This window comes from Micropterus salmoides, unplaced genomic scaffold, assembly GCF_014851395.1.
Source record: "Micropterus salmoides isolate LMB-PRFRI ecotype aquatic unplaced genomic scaffold, ASM1485139v1 Ms_hic_scaffold_1, whole genome shotgun sequence".
NCBI lineage: Eukaryota > Metazoa > Chordata > Actinopteri > Centrarchiformes > Centrarchidae > Micropterus > Micropterus salmoides.
The window spans coordinates 4,050,351-4,069,291 of NW_024040040.1; the positions used below are offsets into that span (position 1 = coordinate 4,050,351).

Sequence of the window (18,941 nt, forward strand, 5' to 3'; positions counted from 1 at the left end):
GCCAGTTTTGGTGTTTTTACGCTGCATTTTAAAGTTTCAAACTGACCTTGGAGCTCTAAAGAAAGGAATATCATTTATTTAGAAATAAACAGATAAAGAAGTAGTTTAAGATGCGTTCTGTTAAATCCAAACATTCTTTAATCTGTCCAAAAACTCCGGCGTCAATATTTAAATGGAATAGTTTGTCATTTTAAGGGCTGCACTTCCTTATTTGTCCTGCAGAGAGCGCTGCAACTGTACGGATAAAATCTGACTCCACACATCCCAAAAAACAGATGTTCACGTATGAATGTTTTACTCTAGTTTATTTTTAAATATGCAATATTTGTACACTGTTATTAATACTTTTACTTCTGAGTACTTTAAAGTACACAGTAATGATGTTTCATTTCTTAAAAAGACACAGAAACCCATTTACTACAAATTTAAACCGTACTACCTTAATGAAACACTGTTTTTAATAGCCACCCACCCTTTTCTTGCATCCAAAACTTTAAATTTCTGACCTGAGAAGTAACGACAGTCCCGTCTGCCTCAGCTGGACTTTGTGTTTGCTGCTAATCGGCTGCTGTTGCGTGTTATCAGCCTCACAGAGCTGTAACTTACGCTGGAGTATGTTTGTGGTAGTACTATGTATATGAATACTTCTTGGACTCTGACCAGCGGTGAGCAGGAGGAAAACTGTGTTTCAGTTAAGTTTATTTTCAGTGACAAAAACAACAACATGAGAATAAAAACAACACATTAAGAAACATTCGCCTTCTGAACTCAGAGATCGCTTCGTGCTCCCTCACTTTCTTTTTGTTTTGGTCTTTAATTTGAAATCAGAACTAAACAGAAGTGAAAGAAGTTCATTAAACTAACACTCTGTGTGTGTGTGTGTGTTCATATCAGTCCTGTGTGTGCGTCTTCTTTCTCTGCAGGGACCGTCTCCGTATTCTTGCTTTGGCTGCTCACCAGCTTCCTGAAAACACACGCCACATAAAACAACACGATCATTCACGTTGCAGTAGTAGCTGATCTTTAGTTGCTGATTTAAAAAAATAATCCTCCTGAATGTCTGACTTTCTGGTTCAAAGTCGCTGCAACGTGACTGAGAATAACTTGAACAGCTTGATCAGTGGCTTGAAAAACATCCTGGATAAAAGTAAAAAATGTTGTTAAAGGTCACGTTTAAAAAAGAAGAAACATAAGGGACAGAGTTGGTTGAGCACGTCAACGTTTTGGACCCTCGGGTCACATTGTTCTTCTGCAATATGCAAATGACAACACTGCTCCAGAGGACAGGCTCTGAAAGAAAACCAGAGGCCACTTGGAACCAGTTTTAGTTTTTTTCATTTTTAGGTTTTTGGTTCAAAAGACATTTGACAAAAACAAAACTCGATGATTTAATGTTTCTGAGAAAAGTCAACTCATTCCAGAATACTCCTCAAGTATAATTTGTGGTTTTAATCGCACTTAAGGGAGTTACTGCATTTTTAAGATTAAGAGATTGTGAAATTACTCAGAAAAGGCGGCTAAGATGGAACCGCGTTCTGCAACATCAAAGATGAAGACTGAAGAGCTCTGAGAAACCCGGTCACAAAATCCTGCTCGGGTCCAAACAAGAGTGGCTGAATCAGAAGAGATGCTTGCCAGATGTTTCTCGCCCTGAGGAGCGACTGAAAGGTGTAGAAGCCGAGGAGAGATTTCTGGCATAACTTCACCTCTGCCAGAGTGGAGGTCAAACGAAAAGAACGCGCAACACGTTCGGGCTCGTTGCCTTTATCGGGGTCATCGACTGGCGAAAGCTCTGCGCCTGGGCCTGGATTCAAGGATTCAACCTTTAGCTCACTCCTTGAATTTTTGAAGGTGTCCAAAGAAAATATTTAAAATTCCCCACTCAACTCAAATGTCCGTATCTGACACCTAAGTACAAATATCTTGATCTTTATTATGTGAATAAATGGTTTTAAAATCTAACGTTTAACATGTATTTTACTTTATTCACTTTGTCCATAGAATGGACGATGAACGCCACGATGAAGGTAAGAAACCCTTCCGCAAATTGTTTTTTTTCCACTTTCACATTTTCTTTCAAACTAATTTGGTGTCAGATGTCTGTGTGTTGTAGTTACGAGGCACAGCTGTTGAGCTCTGACGTTCAGGCGTAAAGGCAGGTGTTCGCAGGAGAGCGCATCTTTGTTGCTTTGATTTCGACGACATCAAGCTGGCTCTCTTACACAGTAGCCATGGTTCCATCTGACTGTCGAGTGAACTTTGAGCAAATTTGAAATGTCATAAAAAAAGAAAAACAAAATGCAAATTAGGCGCGTTTCCATCAGCAAATAAACTTGGCTACACAAAGCGCAGTTTTGTCAGAAGTTAGTATGGGTTGCAAAGCGGAAACAAAACAGTCACGTGGACCTGAGGACCATGGATGTGAGGAAAATGTGTTTCAACTGGGCAAGTTGCAACCAGCAATCTCACTGTGCGTTCTGGGTATTACCGGGAAGATGATCAATCGTGAGGTGAAGTCAGAACTTATTTTGCAAATCTGTTTCCACCTCCCATTTAGCTCATTACTTATTTTTTGAAAAAGGCAAAAACCAACTCAAGTATGCATAAAAACATTTTCGCAACACTGCCTTTTTTTTTTTTGGTAGTCTTTTGGCATGCAGAGAACACAGTGACCAGAAATGTTTTTCATATCAAAAGCAAATACGAAAGTGTTTCAGTGACAGTAGCTTTACGTTGATCGATGAACTGGTGCTGTGGAAATGTTCATTATGCTGAATTTATGTTACAGGAGCACTTTAGAGAACAGGGTGGCTTCTTACTGAAATATAATGAAATACACTTATAACAGGAAAGTAGTAACCAAAGCCATCTCTCATGTAGGTCTGTTGAGTTTTTTCTCACCGTGTCCTCCAGAGGGCACCCATGCTGGGTGGGCGGGGCCGAGGCTGGGCGTCACAGTGCTCCACCGAATCAGGAAGTGGGACGCCGCTGGTCTCCGGCAGCAGCAGGCACAGGCCGCAGCCTACAATTGGTCCACTGCTGTACACAACCATGGCAGCCAGTGAGATCGCTCCATTTGGATTGGGGGGGACGAGGGAGTTGACCAGACATCCGACCCGGAAACACAGGTTGACCAGGGACACGCAGCGCTGTCTGGATTAATACGCCATGGTTAATGTGGTATATACCGTGTCAGAGGTACCTGTATGTATGTATGTATGTATGTATGTATGTATGTATGTGTTAGTTTGTACCTGACTACCGTTGGGAACAGCTCGATGCTGTACAGTATGGAGATGAAGATGGCTGCCAGGATGCAGAGTTTTCCCAGCAAAGCCAGACTCATCACCAGCACAGGCTCAGCTGCACACACGATAAATAATAACTGATTACAGATCAATAACAGGGTCTTTTGTGAGACCTTAATATTACTATATATAGATTTATTTTAGTGGATTAATGTGCTAATGCTAATATTATAATTATGTTTACAAATGTTTTACTTATGAAAGTATCCGACTTTATGCTGATGATGCACCACTGAACACCCCTAAAACTTAGTTCTGCTGCTAATGTAGTTTAACTAATATTATTAGCATGCGAAAGAACCACTAGCTCGTGATTAACGTTATTAACATGCTAATATTATAAAACAGTTTAAAACCATTATCTTGTGGTTAACATTATTAGCATGCTAATGATAACTACTACTGGTAAACTAGCTGCTGCAAATCACACAGATATTTCACCGTTGTATCTGGACAGCAGTAACGACAGGAAGCAGGCCGCTCCACTCAGGAATAGAGCGAGCATGCTGATTGGCCGGCGCCCCAGGCGAATCAATGGGACGAGCAGGCACGGAGCCTCTGATAGGCCGGAGAAGAACTGGGCGGAGTAGACGCCAACGCCAAACGAGCCGATGTTCATACAGATGCCAAAGTACGTCAACGCTGACGCTGCACTGCAGGCCAGGAGGACAAACAGGTTATATGTCTCTTCTTATCATTACCAACACTTTATTTATGCATCTCGTGGTTTCTGACAAGTTTCCTAGAAAAAAGGTGAAGATGAACTTTAAGTTCTTAGAAATGTTCCTGGAAAGAAAAGGAAATTGATGGATACAACACACCTGTGTTTAAATGTTACTCCAGTCAATTACGTTGCTGTAAATAAATGAACAAACAAACAAAAATAAATAATTCAAATACAGAAATAAAATTTAAAATAATTTATTTTAAAATGCATTTTGGTAAAGACAAAGGCTATTTGTGTATTTTTACATTTATTTATTATTCTTTTATTTATGTATACATTTAGTAATTTATGTATACAATAATTTATTAATACATTTATTTATTAAATCATGCATACAGTATTTTATTTATGTATTTCTACTTTTTGCATTTATTTATTTATTTTTACATTTCTGCATTTATTTATTTATTTAGACCTAAATTTTTGTCCTTCAAATTGTTCTTAACTCAGAATATTGTTTCTGTTTCATGTCTTTAGAAGCAAATTTATGTTATTTCCAGGATATTTTATTGGGGAAAAAAAGGAAATTAAAATAGACTGTAAACGTCACATTTATGAAAAGTTTAATTTAAAAAAACAAGTTCTTTGTAAAAATTACCGTAAGGATCACACAAATGGTTTGCCCTTTATGTCTTATTTACTTTGCTATAGACTTGCGATACATTTCAACTCCAAATACTGAGGAGGGCCACCAGATGTGGCTGAAAAGCAAGAGACAAAAAGCAAGTCGACCTTTGTGTTTTTTTGTGTCAATTTGCAGAAATAATGTAACTCTGACAAATATTCACTGTGACTGATTACAATGAATCACCCACAGCTGATGATGTGTTGCAATAACACTTTTAACATTTCTACAGATGTGCCTGGACTCCTGGTTTTCATTTGGTTTCTCATGTTTTTGGCCAACAGGTTACACGAAACAGAGTTTTCACCTTATGACCTGAACTTTCACTGTTGAAAAGCTGCCATCATATTAAAATGTCTCAGGGCGGACGATGATTTAGGCTTTTTGTCTAAGAAGTTTTTCCAAGTTTGGCTTCTATTAGCATAAAGGATTCTTTTCTGTATTCAAAACTCTAAGCCAACATCTAAACTTTTCTGTATTCAAAACTCTAAGCCAACATCTAAACTTTTTAGAAACACATGTGCACAGTTACAAGTCGTAAATGTTGTGGGTGGGGATTACAGGATGGCGGCTGTTCTTTCAGTGTTTCTGATTGTTACGACACAACCTAAAAAAGGTTCAAAGATCTCCTGTTGATTTAACAGTGATACATTATGTGTGTGTTTTATAGTACTGTCACCTTTGAACCTCTAACTTAATCTACAATCTCCTTTTTCCCACCTGTTTTTTTTCTCTTCTATATTATTATCTTGAGTGTCAAGGAAGTTTATTTATACAACACAGAGTTGCACGAATGTGTGTTCATTGGTGCTGCACACACAGAACATAACAGATAATTGAACGTATATTAGAATAGGATAACATAAAATAAATGCAATATGTTATTTATACACATACTGCACTATTTGTCAATATGTTGTTTTGTTCATAGTGTGTATATTAGTGTTGTCTATTCTGTAGTTTGTGAGTCTGATTTTATTTTATTATTATTTTATTATTGTATAAGTAAGCACATCGTGAGCAATGTACAATCCTGAGTCAAATTCCTCGTGTGTGTACACATACCTGGCAATAAAACTGATTCTGATTCTGATTCTGATACAGTGTTTCCCACACGTTCATTGTTTTTCCTGCGGACAATGTCGGAGACCCAGCTTAGAAAAAGTTATTAGCCAGCATGCAAGGAGCCATGCTAATAAGGAGAGCTAGCTTAATGTTAGAATGCAGCTGGATTTTTGAGGTCAGCACGCTGTATACAGCTGGTAGTCAATGTCGCACGAGCTGACTTATACATTCACATACACACAGGAAAGAAACCAATATTTTCTTCACCATGGCTAAAAACAATTTGAGATTTAGAGAATAAAGAGATATTTTTAGAACAAAACAGAGGTCTTACATATTTTATAAGAAAAAGGACAAATGCTGTATGAGAATAAAGTCAAACTGTTATGAAAAGTGGTTTATAGTATTATGACAAATGATGGTATTTCTTGCAAGTATTATGAGTTTTTTTTACTGAAAATATTACTAAAGCTCTTTGTTTTCTCTATATATTAGAACTTTATTCTGAAAATCTTTTTTCAAACCCTGCAGGGAACACGTTTCTTATTTGTTTGTTTGTACCTCAGGTAACTCATGATGAACAGCCGCAGCAAGATCGTCGGGTGTTTGAGGTGGATGATGTCACTGGGGGCGTGGCTTCCCAGAGGCCCCTCCTTCGGGGCCTCAGTGGCTTTCTGTAGGTCGGACCAGGTACAGTCCAACAGCTACACACACAGAAACACACACACAAACTGTGAACTCCCTGACTAACTGACAGGATGTTAACATTACTAGAGAAAGATGATCAGTGACTTTTATTTGCCTTTGGTGAGTATTGCAGTATGTTGGGTTTAATGGCTCAGAGGAGACATCAAGTGTTTGTGTTTGTTTACCAGGTCCAGACACTCTTTGTCTGCCGGGCTGTTGCTGCTGTAACGGTCCAGAACGTCTGTCCTCCTTTTTAACGACAGCCAGCGAGGAGACTCTGGGATTGAGCTTGAAAGACAGAAAAACACCTCCAAGCTGGTATCTAGCTCCCATTTTTTTATTCAAAAACTAAGCAAGACAGGAGGGTGCACCTACAAGTAGAGCGGCAGGCAGATGAGCTGAGGCAGCGACAGCGCCAGGTGCAGTTGTATCCAGGTGGGGCTGAGCCAGGCCAGCGGCGCAACACCCATCGTCCCCAGACTGAAGCAGAACGGCAGGAAGGCCGGCGGCCAGAGCCGAGCAGCAGGGAGGGTCCACTCCACAGCTGCACCTCAAACACAAACACCTTTAAACATTGCGTTTTCAGCGTTAAAGCCAAAGCTGACGTGTCTTTAAAGGAACTCATGACAACATCTCGCTTGTTGTTGTAAGGAGGCCTTTAAAGGGGATCTATTACACTAATGTCCAGCTCTGTATTTGTATACTGGGACTCCACTAGTGCAGCTTTGCATGAGTTCAAAAAAAGCCTTGTTTATCTTTTACTGGCCCCTCAGTTCATCATCTGTCTGGAACAAGCCCCTCCCCCAAACGCCCACTTTCTTCTGATTGGCCACCTTCCAGGAAGTCTGCTAAGGGGCTTGTGAGCCGCGCCGCCTCATTATCCCACTGGTGTGCTCGACGGCATAGGACAGCTTTAACTTATGTTGGAAAATAGCAATAGTGCGCGGAATGTAATTAATTTAATGTTTAACAGGCCACAACATATTATTATAATTCAATTTAATTTATAAAACACTGACATTAATGCACCAGAGTTAGCCAAAAGAGTTTTTCATCCATAGTCCCTGGACAGTTGTTAGATAGTCAACCTAAAGGAGACAAGAAGTAGGTTGGAAAAACGGAGTATTTCTGGGGGCCAGTGTAGGTACCATCCACTCAGGGCCTCACTGATCACTGTACAAAAACACAACTTTTATATTATTAACAGATTCTGTTGAAACTGGATCATAATTTCTAGAGTTTCTAGGTGGACAAGTAACCTCTAACTGCTGCTAACTGTAAAGCTAGCAACTGTTAGTCGTGCTGCTAGTGGCCCTATTAGCTTAGCCAAAGTGCTTATAGGCAAATTCTGCCACTCGGCAGCCATCTTGGCAGCTATTTCGTCCTAACTAGACCAGGCTCCTCTCTGAATGAATGGACAGAGAGCCAGATCTGCACTTTCACTGGTCAACGGGACATAAAAACTACATGAACAGAATCAGCATTAAAATCTGATAAAAATCGCTGAAAAAGTTTCACGACTTTGCCCCAAAATAAGGTTTAGAAAGTGTTTTTCCGGACCGCTTATACTTCTGCTGCGCATCCACAGTAGGCCCCTTATGTCAGTGGAACCACACGATTGGCTGAAATATGTTTCCTGCTTCGGCTGTTAAAAGAAGACGATTGGCTTTCTAGCGGGAGGGGCGGGACAATTGCCATCTTTGGTGTTACCGGCTTTCCCTATAGATCTGTATTGAGGATTCTTAAAGTGACATGTCTCCTCTATACAACGTCTCTGACTCCACCTGGGCTGAGAGCTCGAGCTCAGGGTGAGTGTTTACACGGCTAGCAGGAGCTTGGGACCGCTGGGAGGAGGTTTTCAGGCCTCTAGCCACATGGCTAACTCAGCTAACTAACGAGCAGTAGTTAACGGTTACTTTAGCAACCGGTGAAGCCGTCTGTCCACCAAGAAACTAACTTTCCTTCACAATTGTGACGAGATCTTGTGATACTAAAACGTGACAATATTTCTCTTCGAGGTGAAAAGCTGTCGCATAATATCAGCATGACAGGGAGGACTTTTTCACACATTTACCTCCTTGTTAGAAACTTTGGGCACGTTTAATATGAGCATCTGACACTGTAACACTGTATGTGACAGAAAATGAGGGAAAGCATCAGAGGTTACCTTTAACGGCACCCAGATTCTTTAAATTTCCTCCTATAACCAGATCTGGATGAAAGATCACAGTGATTTTCTAATTATTGTAACTAGTTTTAAAACGTGAGCTGTTTTAATTCTTCAGAGTAAGATATCCCAACAACTACCATGACATTTGCTGACCACTTACAGTTAAAGGTCTTAAATGTTGGACCTGATCTGAAATGTAAATGTCCTCTGATTAAAGCTGAGAATATTACAACCTGATCCAGGATGCAGTGGACCTGAACAGACCCCGACAGAGAAAGAACAGCAGGTTAATGAGAAGAAGAGCAGACGTTTCTCTGTCAGCAAAAACACGTTTTCCTCCTGTGATCACATGTAATCATAAAGAGACAGTCCACCTGGATCCACTTAAAAACACAGACACTGAGACCTGCAGAAATACCACAGGACCCCACCAGACCTGATTCGCCTCCTCAGCTACCTGTTCGTAAAGTCTGAAGTAATATATGTTTGTAGTGTTTGTTTTGTTTTGGTGACGCCTTGGGACCCAATGGGATTTGGACCCAGCCCGACTGGGGTCCCGGCTCAGGTTGTGAGCATTTGTACTTGTGTGTTGGTGTTTGCGTCGCCTACACGCTTGTTGGCGGAGGGGTTTCTGTGTTCCACTGTGTTCTGCTACAAACCATGGCGTCTGAAAGTGAGCGGATCATGTTGGAGTTGGAGCTGATCGATGTTGAACAGCAGTAACTTAAGTGAAATTAGCCGGAAATGAAACAATACCAAGCCGACCAATCACAGTTCTTGCAGTCCGTGTCGCCGCAACGTGTAGTTACATTTTTGGGGAGGTGCATGTCTGGCGTAGGTTTGATGCAGATGGTGTTTGGATACCTGTGAAGACCTCTTTTCACCACATTCCTGCTCCCCAGAGGATGAAGCCTTTAGATTTTAATGACCACCCCCCCGGTACCGGTACAGGTCTGAAATGATCATCATCATCCTTTCCTGAAAGGCTGTGGGCCGTGATGAACCTGCCGCCCCCAAAGAGCCTCCAGTCTCTCCACAAATGTCTCCTCCAACCACAGCTCTGCAGTGGTCAGAGGTCAGAAAGCAGCTGGAAGCTGTCCGGCTTCATCAGCGCTCAGCCCGGTCAGCATTAATTTATCTGGGACACGTGCTCTTTATCAGCCTCGTGTCCCACCGCGGTCCAATAAAGCTCACAGGACAACCGGTCAACCGCAACTCGCTGAGGCCAGTTTGGTAACGAGGAAGGAAGGAGGAAGAGGAGAGTTACCCAGACTGAAGGAGCAGATGTTGATGCAGCAGCAGCAGACGCCCGTCAGGCAGCGGACAGCGAGGAAGACGAGCGCCTGAGGAAGGACGGCGGGCACGAGGCCACACACAGCTTGCATGCACACGCACACCAGCAGCACCGGGCGCTTCCCGTACCTGCAACAGACAGACCAGCAGGGCAGCGGTGAGGCGGCACGTCAGAGGAGCTACAGAGACAGATCACTGTGTTTGTGTTTACCGGTCGGATATGGCTCCTCCGAACAGAGATCCCAGCAGCAGGCCGACCATGAAGAGAGTCTGACCGTAGGACAGCCAGTCTGTCCAACCACACACTGACTGACGCACACACACACACACACACAAATAAATCACTGGAGACAGATGTGTTGAAAATGTACATGTCCAAGGAGCCCCTCAGCAAAAATGTGGCCCCCTGACCTCCCACCCTCTGCGGTATGTAATAATGGCGTGGTGATGATGTGGTGAGAGAGACCCGGGTTCAATCCCCCGCTGTGACACGTCCACCAACCCCTAGTCGCTCCAGAGCCGTGTGACCTCTGACACATATAACAGTTGGAAGTCGCTTTGGATAAAAGCGTAAATGAATAAATGTTATTTATCAGGATTAATGTCAAATCTAAAGGCTGATTTTTGCTCCTGAGTGAAAGTCCTTATTGTTTTTATTGCCCAGCCCTAACCTGACCCCAGGGTGTCTGTGTGTAAAATACTTTGTGGTCATTTAATTAAACTCAACTTTATGTGACTGACATGATTAAGGTCTTAGAAACAGATTATGACACAGGGGTGTCATAACAAGTGCAGAACCTCCTAAATTTATAGTTAACCTTTGTGGTGCAAATGTGTAACACGTGCAATCAAATGACCAAAATCACCCAAATACACACCAGTTCCTTCTTGAGCCCTGCAGTTACCTGGCCTATAGTCCACCCACTCCTCACCTGTAACTAATGCCCTCATCAGCCTCGCCATATTTACCTGTGCTAACCTCAACGGCCACCATCTGGGCTACGTAGCGGAAGGGGAGGAACCACCAACCTCTTCTCAAACTTGTGAATTTAATTTAATTGAAGTTAAATGAGCAAACAAGAGATATTTTGGAAGGTGACAGTGACTGTCAAATGATGGAGATAATGTTGAGGGTTTCCAATCGCCATAAAGAAGAGGAAGCATATGATGCGGTTTTCTTTTTTTGATTTGAGACAACACTACCCTGTTGAAATTCACACACTACGCAAGTAAGTACATAGTGTGCACAGTGTACTACATGTTAGTGGACAGGACGTCTCATCCTGTTTGCCATGGTGCTTGTTGCTTGGTGGGTTTTGCATTACCTTACCTGGACTTATATCTGCCCGTTTGTTGCCTGTGTTTCAGCTAATTTATGGACAATAAAACCTTGAACTTTACTTACTTTACCGTGACACATTTTGTCATGACGAGACGTTGTGGTTTTTAGCTTTTAAGCTATTTGTTGACCAAAAACCAGTGAGCGTAGTGACGGCACAAATCATCTGCAGGAGATGATTTTCCATATTGATAAATTGCACATTTCTTGATTAATCAACTTATTGTTCTGGAATGTCCGAAAATATTTTATTATTTTCATGACAGTCTCAAAAAACCTCAAAGATATTCAGTTTGCACAATCAAACAGAAAAGAAGCACATTTTCTGGCATTAGATTTGAAAAATTATGGAAATGTTATATTATATGATATTAAAATATTGAATGGTTGCAGATTAATTTTATTCCAATCGACTAATTATTTCAGCTGTAAACTCTCCTGTCAATCTGCCCAGCTGACTACAGGATGAATTGGTGACTAACTTGTTGAACCTGTTCTCACTCCCAAGTCGTCCCATATGGACGCATGGTCAAGACCCGTTTGGCATCCGTTTGTAACGCCCTGGGGAGCCTTTTAGGGTCATAGTTCAACGCAGTGGGGGAAGCGCTGGGTATAGATATAATATTTAACAGAAAAGACAGAGTAGGAGGTGGTTGGGTGGACGGAGGGCCAGAAACCGGACGTTCCGGAAAATATGCAAATGTTTGCTAGATTTACTTCACCAGTAAAAAACAAACAAAGTGCAAGTCTATTGAGTGGCCGGTACACTTTGAGCAATCGCTAGCTATTCGGGTGGTGGACCAAAAGTTTTGCACCCTGACTCCGTGTAAGATGGCTAACAAAATAGTTTTGATATTATTATATTATATAATAATCTTTATAATAAACATTAACAGCTTCGTGCCGCGCATTAACGTTGTAGGTTACTCTGTAGAGTTGTTGTGTTTTTGACACCGAATATATGTTGACATCGCTGTTTTAAAGTATCTTACGGAGCTAAACTAAATTTAAAGCTTATAAAACATTAATAAATCGTTAAATATCACAGGAACATCGTGGAAAAGCTCTTGAAAGTTATCATCACTCACATCTTGGTTCCCGCTCAGTGCCGTCCAATCGGCTTCGCGCTCCGAACTTTCCCCGGACCGTGATTGGCTGCTCTCCGGCGTTCCGTGCAGCGGCGGGTCCGAGCCGTTGGTGCCGTTGCCGTGGTGACAAACGGTCGCGACGACGGCGGCCGTGAAAATGTCGAGGAAGAAGAGGAAGGCGTTGAAGAAGAAGACGAGAGAGAGGCGCCAGTAGACGGACAGCTGCAGCGGAGACATGGCCGCTCTCAGGTCCTGCCAACCTCCTGCTGTTGTTGTGGTAGGACAACAAAAAGTTTGAAATGGACACAAAGCGGAAAAGTTCATGAGCTCTCCATTTTGTTTGGTGTCTCTGCCTCAGAGGTCCCTTCAGGTCTGTCCGGCTGAACAGCTGCTCCTGTCAGGAGAGTTGTTGACCTGCCAGACGGACGGACAGCCGAGGCTTCAACTTCCTCCCCGCCTCCTTTCCCTTATAAGCAGAGTGCTGTCAGGGGGGCTCACAACCTCCCCAACCTGTCCTGCCTGCTCTGCAGAGCTCTTCTGTCCTTTAACTCCTGTGGATCATGGCGACCGAGAGGGGAACTAAACAAAGTTTGTGCTCTTTCAGTGCAGGATCTTTTGCAGGATGCATGTTTGTAAAAGTGAATTATGCAAGAATCACTAGTCTTATTTTACGCATGATCCATGATGATATTACAGAAACATATTAGTGTGTGACTAAAATAGAGCCCCCCCCAGGGTCCTCTGTGGTTTGTACCCTGCGTATAAGGAGAAGAAGAAGTGGAGTATTTTCAGAGCAGTGATGCAGGGACACCTCCTGGTCCTCTCATGTATTACACCTTCATTTATTATGCTGCTGCTACTTCACTGGGTGGGAAACAGAGAAGAGGCAGTAGGAAAAAGGAAGGAGGCAGGGGAGGATGAGGAAAGGAAATGAGGAGGATAATGGGAATACAGCCGGCAGAGGAGGAAGGGTGTTAGGAAAGGAAAGAAGAGGGAATGATAAGGAAAGGAGAAGAGGGAAGGAAATAAGGTAGGACAGTAGGAAACAAGGTGGCAGGGAAGGAAACTGGGTGTTAGGGAAGGAAAGAAGAGGGTAGGTTACATAAGAAAAGGAAAAGAAGAGGGACAGTAGGAAACAAGGTGGCAGGGAAGGAAACTGGGTGTTAGGGAAGGAAAGAAGACGGTGGGTTACATAAGAAAAGGAAAAGAAGAGGGACAGTAGGAACCAAGGTGGCAGGGAAGGAAACTGGGTGTTAGGGAAGGAAAGAAGAGGGTAGGTTACATAAGAAAAGGAAAAGAAGAGGGACAGTAAACAAGGTGGCAGGGAAGGAAACTGGGTGTTAGGGAAGGAAAGAAGAGGGTAGGTTACATAAGAAAAGGAAAAGAAGAAGGACAGTAAACAAGGTGGCAGGGAAGGAAACTGGGTGTTAGGGAAGGAAGAAGAGGGTAGGTTACATAAGAAAAGGAAAAGAAGAAGGACAGTAAACAAGGTGGCAGGGAAGGAAACTGGGTGTTAGGGAAGGAAAGAAGAGGGTAGGTTACATAAGAAAAGGAAAAGAAGAGGGACAGTAGGAAACAAGGTGGCAGGGAAGGAAACGGGGTGTTAGGGAAGGAAAGAAGAGGGTAGGTTACATAAGAAAAGCAAAAGAAGAGGGACAGTAGGAAACAAGGTGGCAGAGAAGGAAACTGGGTGTTAGGGAAGGAAAGAAGAGGGTAGGTTACATAAGAAAAGGAAAAGAAGAGGGACAGTAGGAAACAAGGTGGCAGAAGGAAACTGGGTGTTAGGGAAGGAAAGAAGAGGGTAGGTTACATAAGAAAAGGAAAAGAAGAGGGACAGTAGGAAACAAGGTGGCAGAGAAGGAAACTGGGTGTTAGGGAAGGAAAGAAGAGGGTAGGTTACATAAGAAAAGCAAAAGAAGAGGGACAGTAGGAAACAAGGTGGCAGAGAAGGAAACTGGGTGTTAGGGAAGGAAAGAAGAGGGTAGGTTACATAAGAAAAGGAAAAGAAGAGGGTCAGTAAACAAGGTGGCAGAGAAGGAAACTGGGTGTTAGGGAAGGAAAGAAGAGGGTAGGTTACATAAGAAAAGGAAAAGAAGAGGGACAGTAGGAAACAAGGTGGCAGGGAAGGAAACTGGGTGTTAGGGAAGGAAAGAAGAGGGTAGGTTACATAAGAAAAGCAAAAGAAGAGGGACAGTAGGAAACAAGGTGGCAGGGAAGGAAAGTGGGTGTTAGGGAAGGAAAGAAGAGGGTAGGTTACATAAGAAAAGCAAAAGAAGAGGGACAGTAGGAAACAAGGTGGCAGGGAAGGAAACTGGGTGTTAGGGAAGGAAAGAAGAGGGTAGGTTACATAAGGAAAGCAAAAGAAGAGGGACAGTAGGAAACAAGGTGGCAGGGAAGGAAAGTTGGTGCTAGGCTGTGGCGGATTTGGTGGGGAGCCAACAGGGGCCAGCGCCCCTGTAACACAGACCTTGGACCCCCCTCTGACTGAAAAGTCTACAGTAATAATAGTAATATATCTTACTTGCGACGATATGCCGCTCATGTGAAAAAGGCGAAACAAATGTGTCTCAACTAGTCGGATCCTTTAGGACGTTACGCCGCCACTGTCCGGTGTCGCGCCAAGCTAGTTATCATCAATAGAAAGTGCCCCCCCTGCCGCCGGAGCGCACCTGCATTCAACGGACTTTTGTCTTCACGAAAGTAAATGGAAAATATAACATGTGGATTGTTTCATCTATCGTTTTAGTTTGGGTTTATCAGCGAGGTTTTTGCAGAGCGAGCCAGCACACGGACTATAAGAACGCTTTTATATGCTAACGTTACGTGTTGTTGAACTTAGTAGTTAGTAGTAGAACATAGTTTCCCTCGTAAAGCAAACTGATATTTCGCGATAGTCTGACGATGTTATAACTGACCACGGAGTCGATCACTTAGTCATCAAAGTTACTGATTGTAAGCTGGATCCAGACACACTGGCCCAATCCCAATGTCCCCCTACGCCCTAAACCCTGAACCCTCACAGACTTTACTGACGTCACCTGGTAAGTGACTGAGCGCGAGAGGCTGCGAGGGCTCAAAATGCTGTAAAAGAAGAAGTACGAAAGGTAAGACTGAGGAAGAAAGAGAACAGGAGGGAAGGAAGCAGGAAGTTAGACGAGGAGGTAGAGAAGGATTTAACCAACACCAGCAGGTTACAGATTAAAAGCGAGTTTATTGGATGTAATCCAGTACATATTATTGTTATTGTGGTTTTTCACTACTGCAGAAAAACATAGTAGAAGTAAAAGAATTTAAAGTTCATCAGACACATTAAATGTCGTGTATTAAAAACGTACAGACACAATAAACTAAAAATACAACACATATCAGAGTCTGTGTTAATAAGACCAAAAACAATCCCTTTAAAAAGTTATTTTCTTCATAGATTAAATGAGGATTCTTTAGCTTTTATTACTGTTTTAACATTTAGTTCACAGCCATCGATGTATTATTACAAAAATCCATCCTTTAGTAATAACATCCCTACGTAAGTCCCACACTTTAAATACTTCATCCATCCTTCCGTCTTCATGCTCCTGGTGCACAGCCTGGATGATCACCAGGCCCAGGGGCCAAACAGGACAGGCGGCCCCAAGGTAATATGGGTCAAAGCTCAGAATCTATCCCATCATGCTCTGCTGCCGGTTTATCTGTGGACTTCCGTCAGCACGGTGGACATGGCTGAGAGCGGTGTGGAGTAAGCGCAGGCCATGGTCTGTAGACCGGCCAGCAGGCAGCGCCAGCTGAAGCCCAGCGCCTTCCTGACGTTCTGACAGACACAGCAGAGGGCAAAAAAACAACAAGTTAAAGGTTCGGCTCCTTTACCCGCCACAGAGCAAATGGTTCCTGAGAAACCTGGTCTGCCTCCAGGTGAGTCGGCCTTTGTTTCAGCTTTAGAGTGACTGTTGTCGTCCTCAAGCTACATAAATGTTTGTCTAAGCAGCCAGCTGGCCGGCAGCAACAGGTAACTGTGCGCACCTGTCAGAGCGGGAAACCAAACTCTCCAATCTCCAAACACACGCTTCATACCTCAATGAAATTTTGGGTTTTTATTTTTTGCTGGGGATTATTGTTGTTGTTGTCCGTCTTGGTTTAATTACATCATTCTAACTTGCAGAAAACAGAAGTAAGATTCAAATAGTGAGTAATCACTGAAAAAGGTTCAGAATGAAGCCTAATTAAAACGATGAATGAAATAACCTGCTAGAAATACGAAGACGTTATACGCCGCTATCCCGCCCGGGGACGGGGACGGTGTGGTCTGAGGGACAGTCTCTGGTTCAGCCCAAGTATTTATAGTATTCATTAGAAATGAACAATCAAAGATGAAGCAGTGAAGGTGAAAAAAATCACCTTTTCTTTCGGCTACTAAATGCAATTTTCCAGAGCTAGTGCATGAAAATACAGCAATTACTAATTCTACTATTATTTTTGGTTTCATATGTGTAATTTCAACACGTTCTCATCCCAACTCGTCACGTATGGACGCTTAGTCGACACCCCCGTCACTTTAACGCTCTGGGTACCTGCGAGCTCCGAGGTCAGTTAGGAAGAATAAAAAAACCAACGTCTGCTTAGACTTTCAAAATAAACACCAAAGTCCGGTGTCTGACCCAGCTGTCCTCCTTACCCTGACATGTCAGTTATTTAAAATAGGCCTATTTTTAGCTTAAGGGCGCCATGTGCGTTGGTTTGACGGCCTGTGAATGGGCTGTTGGTTTGCTGGATTGACAGAAACGTCTACAAATGCAGCGTCACGTCTGAATTGCGTCTCCTCCACGTCTGGAAGCAAACCTGCGTCTTTGCTGCGTCACAAGTTTCAGGTAGAAAGTTTTCAACCTCTTCTTTATCTGTGTTGACCGCGTCAGGCTGATCCAGTGTGCCGGGGTCAAAGGTCACGCTCACACTGCTGAGTCAATGTTTAACAGCCTCAGGGATTCAAACCTGTGACTTCACCTGCAGCAAACAGGATGTTAAAATCCTCTCTGTCCAACCTGCCTAACAGTTAGTTTGGTTCATGTATCGATGAGTCGATTAGCTGAACTTATAACGCATGAAACAGAAACACAATGTGTCCCTCACACCTCCTCGGGTCTAAGGTCATCCTTACCTTCCTGTACTTCTTGTACTTCTTCTTCTTCTTCCTCTTCTTCTCCTCCTTCCTCTTCCTCCTCTCCTCTGGCGTCTCCTCCTCCTCCTCCTCCTCCTCTTCTTCGATCAGAGGTTCGTATTTATCCGGCAGGACGGAGAAAAACACTTCTTTGGATGTTTTCTGTTGCTTCTTCCCCGGCGAAGCAGCCGAGTCCTCCTCCTTTTCCTGCGCTCCCATCCCTCCTTCCTCCCTGTCTGTCGGGCTGACTTTCTTGTTTTCTCCTCTCGCCTCCTTGTTTTCAGGCAGGAGGACCTTTGGAGTGAGGAGGAGTCAAACTTTATTAGTAGCCTGAAGCTCATTGCAGACACAGGAAACTCTGAGCTTTGACATAAAACACACTAAAAGCAGGATTAGAAGAAGAATGTGGAGCTTTGGGTTTAGTTTCTTTTGTTGCCTGCTTGAAGTTGAAAACAGTTTTTAAAAGTTTTACTCACCTCGACAGCAGACGTTTGTGCCGAACCTTTGAGTTTAGAATAAACACTGAGACGCTGAGTCAACATCAAAAACTAGAAAAACATGTCGTGTAGAAAAAAAGACATTATTCAAAACTGTCAACAACTGAAAACGTTTGACTCCTTTTATTTTAAGTTAAGTAATTAAGTCTTGAATGGGAGTGAGCCCCATGATGCGATTTAAGGAAACAGTTAGCCTGGCTCTGGCTCTGGCTTGTTTGTTTAATCTCCAAGCAAACAGAAACGTAGCAAGAGTCTACACCAGTTCTGTGAGGCTGCACTGTATGCTAAAAACAACCATTTTCATCAGAAATAGGTTGCCAGGTTGGGTACAACACGGTACCAAAGAGACAAAAACCAAACCCTGTGCTCACCGAACGAATCTGGCTCCAGCAATACAGCTGGAGAAGCTGCACATGAGCACTGGGCGGGTGGCTGCGCTGTGAAACGGGCGCAATCCCACCAAACTTCATTAACTTTTATTCACATTTTAGGTAAATCTTGTTTTATACTACCAGGATTCAGTTTGTAAAAGCAGATAAAGGTAAAATATCAAGTAGGGCTGGGCGATACGGCCACAAAATGTCAAATCAATTGATATCAATAATTTTCAGGATAAATGTCAAATCATTATTTATTTCAGGCTGATTTTTGCTCCTGAGTAAAAGTTGAAGAAACCAGACGGATAGTTACTGATTTGTTTGTGATTCAAATGAATTAATTCAAACATTTATTGAACATTTGTTATTGAGGATAATTAGATCGCAGTAATTGCCCAGCCCTGTCCTCTGTGGCCAAAAGTATTAGGACACCCCTGTTCTGGTCTGGATGGGGCTTTTTAGGGTTTAGTCTTGTCACTTCCAGTATTGGGAACTCATAATGCTTCAGCGTAACAATTTTCTTCCAAAGGTTTGTGTTCCCTGTTTCAGCATGATAAAGCTTGAGTGCACAAAGCCGGCTCTATAAAGAAATAGTTTTCCCAATTTTGTGTCGAAG

The 18,941-nt window shown here is 42.8% G+C and overlaps 3 protein-coding genes across 3 annotated transcripts in view; all 3 read right to left on the reverse strand.

Annotated features, from left to right (window-relative positions):
• Positions 1-18,941, reverse strand: part of LOC119916213 (NLR family CARD domain-containing protein 3-like) — a 795,320-nt gene that overhangs the window by 409,258 nt on the left and 367,121 nt on the right.
• Positions 289-12,539, reverse strand: LOC119905474 (solute carrier family 22 member 6-like). Its single transcript, XM_038722587.1, has 10 exons — positions 12,303-12,539; positions 10,087-10,184; positions 9,850-10,004; positions 6,788-6,956; positions 6,598-6,700; positions 6,287-6,429; positions 3,750-3,961; positions 3,255-3,363; positions 2,902-3,153; positions 289-964 (listed from the first exon to the last, which is right to left on the reverse strand). The coding sequence occupies exons 1-10, from the start codon at positions 12,537-12,539 to the stop codon at positions 886-888; spliced, it is 1,557 nt and encodes a 518-aa protein (XP_038578515.1). The 3' UTR covers positions 289-885.
• cunh1orf115 (chromosome unknown C1orf115 homolog) lies at positions 15,494-18,367 on the reverse strand. The gene is made up of 3 exons (XM_038733212.1): positions 17,928-18,367; positions 17,452-17,745; positions 15,494-16,110 (listed from the first exon to the last, which is right to left on the reverse strand). The coding sequence occupies exons 1-3, from the start codon at positions 17,991-17,993 to the stop codon at positions 15,988-15,990; spliced, it is 483 nt and encodes a 160-aa protein (XP_038589140.1). The 5' UTR covers positions 17,994-18,367; the 3' UTR covers positions 15,494-15,987.